General features: G+C 34.7%; 1 protein-coding gene across 1 annotated transcript; it reads left to right on the top strand.

Annotated features, from left to right (window-relative positions):
• Positions 1 to 2,956: 2,956 nt before the first annotated feature.
• LOC118753015 (proteoglycan 4-like) lies at positions 2,957 to 4,965 on the top strand (the record flags this gene model as incomplete). The annotated part of the gene is made up of 4 exons (XM_036487867.1): positions 2,957 to 3,049; positions 3,116 to 3,307; positions 3,883 to 4,103; positions 4,174 to 4,965. Coding segments are annotated over 4 exons (1,017 nt in total), but the record flags the coding sequence as incomplete, so codon positions are not given.
• Between the last annotated feature and the right edge of the window lie 4,285 nt (positions 4,966 to 9,250).

Raw genomic sequence — 9,250 nt, 5'->3', positions numbered from 1 at the left:
AAAAAAAACATAGCAGAGTTTAATAAAACTGATGACTCTTGAAGGGATTTAGCTTATGTTTTTTTTTTGTTTAATCAAATCGACATTATTTTTATTTGAGTCAGAATATTTAATGTTTACATACTATGTACTTTAGATTGGGTCGGACGCTATACGAAAAAAGCTTCTAATAACTCAACTTGCTTTGAAATCTCACTAAGCAAAAAATTTTTGTGGAAAAAATGTCTGAGGGCCATCTGCTCAATGAAATATAAATGTCTAGCTAAACCTTTCGAGATTTAAGGCAACTTGAGTTTTGAGCTTCGAAGCATCCAAATTAAATTGTTGCTGAGCGAAATATTCACCCAGTTTCTGATGGTAGCTCAATGGCCGAAGCTGGATCGGTCAGATGTTTTATCTGGCAAACTCGAGTGACATGACCCCGCTAATTCGCTACTCATTCAATCTCCTCTAACATTTCAGCATGAGGTACATCGACCTAAAGCTCTTAGGGCTAGTATATGCAGTCATCTTACCAACTTTGGGGATAAAAACCACATCAACTAGTCTCCTTGATTGGGGGTAAGTACGTTTATACTGTCGGGTGTGGGGAGCGCGTAACCATCAACTGATTGGCAGAGAAATTAGTCTTTAACAGAACTGAAATATGATTACTCCTTGTCCGCAAAGAAACCATAAAGGTCTCTTGTGTAAACCCAGCTTAATGATTTGGTCTTTCAAAAGGCCTTTCAGAAGCGTAGCTGTTTGACTCAAGGTATGAATATCACTTCAGTATTCTTTACACGGAGCCCTCTTCGATGAACGAACGATGAACCCGATTGTGGTAGCAGAGGAAGAGCGAGTCCCCCACTGCGATGGAAATAGGGTGACCAGATGAGTTGAAAGAAAAATCAGGACACCTCATTTCTGAAAGTTAGCACAATACTTTCTTCCCCATCAGATCACAAGAGCTTCTATATTTGAAAAGGAGAGAAATGCCGTTAGACATGATAATACTTAAGGCGACATAATTTTAGGCGGCACGCATAGAGGCTAGGAGTGCCCCACAACGACTTTTGTAGAAGCAGTTTCGATGAGGAAGAGTCTGAAACTATCAGGCAGCTACTCATATTCGCTGACTCCACAAATTGGTTTAAAAATAGCGGTTTTTGAGATCTCTGTGATATCACAAAGGGCTCATTTGCAGGTCTAGGTGTGCTGGCAAGTTGACCAGCAGCCGCGTAAACTGAACCTAACTTTCATCTATCCAAAAACAGTTTGCAGAAAAGGAGAACGAACTTACGTATAGTAAAAAAAGTCGTAAAATTTCTTAAAAACGGAAACTCTAATTTTTTGTTTAATTAATTTTTGGTTTAATAGCATCTCCGAGAAGAGTTTCATTTGTAAAAAAAAGCATTTCATATTTTCGAAAATTAGTTTAATATATTTTTTAGAACTCAAACTTAGAAATCCGCGACATTTCCAGTACATTTTGGTTTTTTTTTTTTAATTATCGTCTTTGCTCCTCTTGTAAAATAATGTACAGTTGAACTCTGATCTTTTGATTAGACATTCCGCCTTCGCGAAAATTGTTGAAATATCGCGTACATCAGTTTTAGAAAAGCTTCACTCGAACCCACATAATGTCACTTTCTTTTGCAAAATAGTAAGTCAGACAGCAAACAAAAGAAAAAAATCAATTTTAATGTCGTTTCATATACATACATATGTTTTTGTGCACTGTCTAGAGAGCATGTCAAGCCGTTTAAGAATATGAAGAAAAGGTGTAGATACATTTTGTGTTTGTTCTTTTCATTACTTAAGGTCAGGGAAAACTTTACTTAGTAAAAAAGGTGAAAGCTCATGAAAGATCTTTGTACGCTACATGACAATTCGACACTTTCTCAAGACACTACATTTGTAGTAAAGTTTTCGGAAAGCAATTAGAAATTTTTTTACAGTTGTTTTGATTCGCTTACAAAGCAACACCATGACCACCAGTGACTTCATACAATACTATGCAAATAAATACAGTGACTCAAACGAGTGTTCACATGTTGATTTTTTGTTTTTTTTTTGATTCGCAATGTTTTTCGAGCTAGTATTTTTTATACTTTAACCAAAACCATATAAATCAAAGTTTCAAACTTTATAGCATTCTCATAAATATTTCAAACTTTTTAATCTGAATTTTTAGAAAAATTTTGGGTATGGAGTTTTATAGTGTAATTAAGCGAAAGTTTCAAGGGGCTAGAAAATCACGTTAATTTTTAATAAACATATTTTTTTGCTGACAACTTTTGCGTTTCTTTGCATACAACATGTGAAATTTGTAATGATTTTTTGTGCGAATGGTGTTGCGCATTTTTCCCCATCAGAAATTCAACTTTATATGGAAAAGAGTGCAAAAAGTAGTCAGCAAAAAAAATTTAAATCAACGCAATTTTTTAGCTGCAGTATTTTTAATGAAAGATATATAAAAATTCAAATACTAAGTTCGATTAAAATTTGAAAGTTTGTTTTACATAATATATTTATGTATATTTAAAAAAAAAAAATATCAAAAAAATGCAACTTGAAAAACATTGTTATATTAACATCTGAAAACTTGTTTGAGTCACTGTAAGTCCCTATTCAAATCACTTGCACCAACTACTTACTACGTATTAGCAATGTCGTAACACCAAAGACTTGGCTTACTCGTAGCTGCCACGACTTCTTATCAAATTTAACGAGAATTCAAAGCACGCAATTCTGCACGAAGCTGCCAAGTGGATGATGATGTAGTACAGCGGCAGATTTGGATATCAGAAAAGTGGTAGATATATAAACAACAATTCTTTATACAACGGTTTCAAAGACAGAACAGCGACAGAATATGCGACATCGAAGCGTAAGATAAAAGTGCATTTTAGCGAATCTATTGCAAAAAAAAAAACAAAACAAAGTGGTGAAATAATTGCAGCAAATTTGAATATTTCTTTTATACGCTTGTGCACATTTTTACATAAAAATGTCCGGAAAATTTATATGCTGTGCATTAGTGCTAATTTCGCTAGCTGTGCTCTCGGTGAGTTTTGAATATCAGTGAAGCCAAAAACACAAACACTAACGAAAACTTCCCAAACATCCACAGGTGAATGCCGGCTGTGTTTGCAATGAGAAGGGTGTCGATTATTGTGCCAAGCACAAGGAACCGGTATTTGTGCGTCCCAAACCACGTTATGTCTATCCGAATCCAGACCTGGATCTCAAACCCATCGGTGACACCTGCTCATGCAATAAAGTGTTCGTTGAACCGGCGACAATGCCCAAGCCATGTAACAAAGTACGTGATACGTTCCAATGGTTTTGGACATGGAATAATTTACTAAAACGCAAAGCAATCGAAGCTGTGATTAACGCCAAGCATGAACACATCAATCGTCTGCATAAACGTCTTACTAATCTAGAGAATGTTGAAACCGAATATTTACCTATGAGCACATAAATAAGCGATCAGTAAATAATTCGTTCGACAATCATATCATATTTCCATATACATACATATATAAAAGTGCGCTTGCTTATAGCGATCTTTCAGCTGACATCTGCATAAATACCTACATACAAACATACAAACAAATATGCATCGGGTACATTCATTATTTACCATTTAGGGCAGAGTGTGTACGAGACTTCCCTACCGACATCATAATCATTTGTTTTACACATTATCAAATTACAAACAACATCGAAATCATCATTTCACTAGTTGAACGTGCGTTTTGTGTCAACAAATTGGCGCGCCTCAAGTTTTTTTTTTGTTTTGTACCATCAACCGCACGCGTTCGGCGCGCTTTAGTTTTTAATTCGCTACAACTGGTATTAAAACACCCTATTTCTATAATTTTATTCGAATAGAAGCCAACGCCAAAATATCCAACATGCAATTGTAATTCACCGCCTACGTCAAACTATTATCCACAATCGCCCAACTACCACCCACCAGCGTCCTCAACGCCCAAATATGGCACCGATTATTATAAGCCGGCTCCACTACCACACCGACCACCAGCGCCACCAGCGCCTAGCGCATGCGGTTGTGGGTATTCACCAACAGCACCTGCATATCCTCTGCCTGAGTAAGTCTAAAAATATTCCACAAAAATGATTTCCTTACCCTAAACCTCTATTTCTGTCAATCAATTTCAGTATAACTTATGCAAAACCCAAAGATACGACGAGTAACTCCATTCCCGCTGATCCTATAAGCATCAGTTTGGCTTTGCAAGCTACTAAAGCGGTAGCGGTACCCGAAGCCAAGTTAGCTTATGGCTTTGCAAAGCAACCAGTTGATAGTATGAAAAAGATTACTTTCTCCAATGTGCCAGAGGAGAATCTCTTCAAGTTGAAAAATGATGTAATTACATACAAAAAGCCCACACTCTCAGCATCACCGGCGTCTGAGGAAGTGATCGAAACCGAAGAAGAGGAAGTGGTGGAGGCGCCTGACGCACCTACCCTCACATATCAGCAATTGGGCTATGTACCCGAACAGTTTAAGAATCCAAAGTTCCGTAAGATCACTACAACTCATAGTGATGATTATTATTCGAATGAAGCCCAAGCGATTCCGGATAAAGTTACGGTGGATTGCGGTTATAGAGCTGGACGCGTTGCGGCGTATATCAAAAGAAAACAAAAGACAGCTGAATATTATTGAGCGTAGAGCATCGTACAGTTCTATAAGTGACAGATTGTAGGCGTGTTTATAGTTAGTGTATTGGTGTTGGTTGATTCAGTGTTTTTAGATAAACGATAATTCCAGAAAACTGGTGATCTCAGCTGTAGGCATTTTTTCACAATCAGCTGATAGTGGTTTTTCTTAAGAGACTGTACGATGGCGTAGAGCCTAGTTTTAACAAAAGAGACCATCAAACGATTCATACATACATATGTATGTAGTTCATACTTCTGTAAGTAACGTAAGCCTTAAAAAATTGTTACGCGATATTTTTTTACCTTTAATTTAATATGAATAAAATATTAATTTAATAAAAACTTATTTTTTACGTTTTCTTTGTTTAATGTGTTGTTATTGGAGCGTAGGTTGGTACTAAAAAATGGCTTAGTCAAAAAACGAGTAGGATTTTCTATTGGAATTAAAAAATATTAGGAAGGAATTACATGGGCAACGATACAATACAATCTTTATAATTCGTAATTCAAGGGACCAACAAAATTTCACGAGTTTTTTAGACATAGAGGAGTTAAGAAGCAAAGATTTCGGTATAAACGGGCTGCAAAGCGTTTTTTTTTAATAACAGAAGCGAAACTAGCAGTTATGACTTTTATTATGTATTTTTTAGACTAGAAAAATTGTTTAAATAAAATTAGATTAAAAAGTTGACTTTTATTATTTCAGTCACCTTCACCTGGTATAATTTCACTATGGTTTCTCCATGTTAAAGGATAATAAAAAAGTGCAGACCGAAAGCGTATTCAAACCAGAAATTTGTTTATGGTAAACAAGGATCGCCAGGCGCCAAATCACATGTGTTTTAGTTTGAAACAAGCACGGTATAGTTTATTTTTTTTTCTCAGTGTATTGGCACATCCTAGTTATAAAGGTATCTATTTATATCATTTCCTTGCGTGTATTTTAATTTTGGAAACTGAAAAAAATACAACTTCATACATAGCCAGATAACCAGGAAGCTGTGAATATCTTCACTCTTTGAAAAAAGTCAGTTAGTGCAGAGATACGAGCATTAAGAAGCTTTAGGGTGGTATACATACACTGTGACGAGTATATTCTTATTCAAAACTTGCAAATAAAATATCTGTTAAAATCAAATAATAGAAGAACTACCTTTTAAATCAAATCTTTATACTTCAAATTATAATTGTTAACCGTTCAACTTTTCCAAATACAACTTTGCATGAACATATTTATACTGGTCACACTGTACATATGCACATAAAACCAAATTTTTAAAAGAAAAATTAATGAAAAGCCGTGTGTGGTATTCACAACATTTAATAAGAGTTTCTTTGAAAAGCTACTTATGAAAATTATTTATGGCCCTTTGCCTTCATATGGCACAATCGATTACATGTGTATGTATAAGCAAATACATAAATAGATAGTCGGGTTAACAGTTTTGCAGTTACAGAAAGAATGTGCATATTTTTAGGCCCCAGCTAATAAAAGTTGTACAAACGCTATTAAGTTGCCACTTCTTTTTAAATGATTTATGTTCCTTGATATTCAAAAAATATGTACATACATACCAGGGTTGTTGCGAATATTCGCATCCGCATTCGCAACAGCGGAACTTCTGCATTAATTTTAACATTCGCATTCGCATTCGCAATAATCAATGCGGAGCTTTTGTGAATGCGAATATTGTGCAAGTGCACCGATAAAACGTACATATATGTATATGGCAAACAAAATGACAAATTGCAGCCAATATTTTTGCCTGTGGTCATAGGAGTATTTGTGTAACATAACAAGTCAAATGTCATATTTATCAACTTTGATAAAAATTTCTTTAAACATATTATTTCTTAAGCTATTTAACCTTTGAGGTGCGTCAAAGCGAACACAGCCTTTTTAACAATTTTTTTTTTTATGCTTTAAATACCTGCATTGGTTTCTTTCTTTATTATGATTTTTTTGGACCAATCTTAAAAAAACTACTAGACACAAAAGAAGAAAGTGTGCACTGCAATTCTTAATCAAATTTTCGTGATTTGCTCTTGATGTTACATATATTCGTTTCAATAATTTCAAATGGGGCTCTTTGGAGAATTTATTTTTAGCAAAAATTTTAAAAACAGTAATTTTGTTTACCTGTCGGGCAATATTTTTTTCATACGGATATACATTGAATCCTTGGCTAAAAACTTCAGTGATAAAACTGACCCTTCTTTGCTATTTACAGGCCTATTCTGCGTTGGCAACAAAAATTTTGTTACCGGTTAGTAAAGTTACTGTCAATTTTTAAACCCTTTTCGTATTCTCCACACTCTTGTAACCGGTAAATTTTGTTACCATCTCATGAGCAGGTAACAAAATATTGCCCCGTGAAATATGCAACACCAGCTGAATTGCTGAATAAATTAAAACGTTACCAAGGTAAATAGAATTGCGGTTGCAAGTGGTGACAGTTGTTGGTAACAAAATTAGCTTGTTACAAAATGTTTGGTTACAAGCAGAATAGGCCTGTTAAAGTCAAAGAGTAAGCTCCTTCAACAGGGATTTCCAGCAGAAATGATCAACGTCTAGCTATAAAGAGAATCGATGCTCAAATAATAAATAACACGATAGGTCTGGCAGCCACGGCTTTAAACAGAATTTTGTTCAAAATTTTCATTCCTGGAAAATAATAATTTATTTTCCATATCCACATATTTAGCTCGCTATAAGCACACATTTTTCAAACCAGTCGCAAAAAAATTATTAAAAATGAATTACAAAAAACTCAAATTGAAAAACGCTGATGACGTTACAGATTACCCAAATTCTAAAACAGCCATTGGAAGGAGAACGAAGAATTCGTTTTAAAAAGCTTTAGAAAAACCTGACACATTTGGTTTGGCTTGTAAGCGCTGTGTAAATCGGCGAGTCGCCAATATTTTGCCATTGACGATTGTTGCCTATTTCTCATGTTTTGCATGGTGGGATCTGTCGCTTGAAAAAGTTCTTTGCCGTTGCTGTACATTTTCTCAAAGCAATAAATATAAAAACATTTATCTGTATTGAGAGCGAGAGGGGCAAATTCTCATACTATTAGAATTTTGCGAAAATTTAACTTTTTCACTGTAGCATTTTAAGAGGTTGAAAATCATAAAAGGCTTTTTCCTGGCAAGAAATTATTTGGCGAATTATTGTTAGTAAAAAATTTGTGAAAAAACTTTCCATTTTAAAACAGAATCAAGACGAATTTTTAAATTTTGTTGCGAACGCTCGTTTAAAAAATCAACACATGGTCACTTATTTGAGTCACTGTATGTACATACATATAGAACACATTTTCTTTTACATTTCTTGAGCGGTTTTGAAATGCATATTTTTTTTTTTGGTTTTTCTTGAAAGCTGAATACTAAGCTGTATATATGTAGTAGTGATAAGAAAAAGTGGCCTATAATTTTATTAATGCGGAAGTCAGATGCTGACGAAGCAGTCATAACTGAAGACTGGTAAATGTTTTCAGAATATTAGCGAAATGTGATGTGTACATTAGGGTGGCCCTTATTTCGGTCTCACCCCCTAGAAATGTGTGAACAGCATAAAGACTAAAAAACTATGCAAAGTTTTAGGTCAATCAAAAAAGATTTAGAGGTGGCTCAAAGCGCTCAAATCTATTTCCATGTATTTCATATGGAGAAAAAACTATTTTTTTCGTAGAAATTGTAGAAAATCAATATTTTTCAATCTACAACCTTTTTCTCTTCAGGAAACTTTCAGAAAAAACACTCAATCGTTTATGTAATAATTTATTAATATTTATTATTTTCTATGGGTCCCCCAAAAACCGAAAAAATGCAATGGGGGAACCCATAAAAATTCGTTAATATTAAACAAATTTTAAATAACCAATTGGATAATATTTTGGTTGATCTAAAACTTTGCATAGTTTAGTCTTTAGGATAATACTTTGTGAATCAAAAAGAAAAAATTAAACGATTTTCCCACGGCCCTCTGAATTACATTGTTCGCTTCCCCCATTACGATCGCGAACTATCCCATTCCCACGGGCACATTCTTAATTCGATTTGACAGTTCTCTGTCTCCGTGTTTTGTCTTTTCTTTCTTCGCTTCAAAAATGTAAGTTATTGCTAAATATTTTTTAAGTTACCGTATTAAATATTAAGTATTAAATATGAACCAAATGAGATACTGTTTCTACCGTAACAATTGAAGTAATGGTCCCTGCAAAAATCGTTGGACCATGTAGTCTATTTGTGGTAAATTGGAGTACTTACAAAAGTGTTCCTCTGTCATGCTGTAGCGGACCAACTCGTGTCTCTGCGCCAGCTTATTGTTTGTTATCCGATAATTGCTCGTGTTTTAACGAAATGTGATTGAAGTTGAGCATTTGAAAGCACATTTGCATGTCTGGCTGTAGCTGAACGTGTAGAGATGTTCGCTGTTAGTTCTTAGCTCCCAGCATGTTCGGGTTCGAATGCCGTCAGAGGCAACATGTAATTTTTAATTTTTGTCTTGGTTTTTATTAATTTCGAAAAAGCATTTGAGAAGTGAAGAACAAAAGCGTGTACA

The sequence above is a fragment of the Rhagoletis pomonella genome, unplaced genomic scaffold, assembly GCF_013731165.1.
Source record: "Rhagoletis pomonella isolate Grant_MI unplaced genomic scaffold, Rhpom_1.0 Rhpom_scaffold_00002, whole genome shotgun sequence".
Taxonomy (NCBI): Eukaryota; Metazoa; Arthropoda; class Insecta; order Diptera; family Tephritidae; genus Rhagoletis; species Rhagoletis pomonella.
This window is presented reverse-complemented; position numbering and strand designations above follow the sequence as displayed.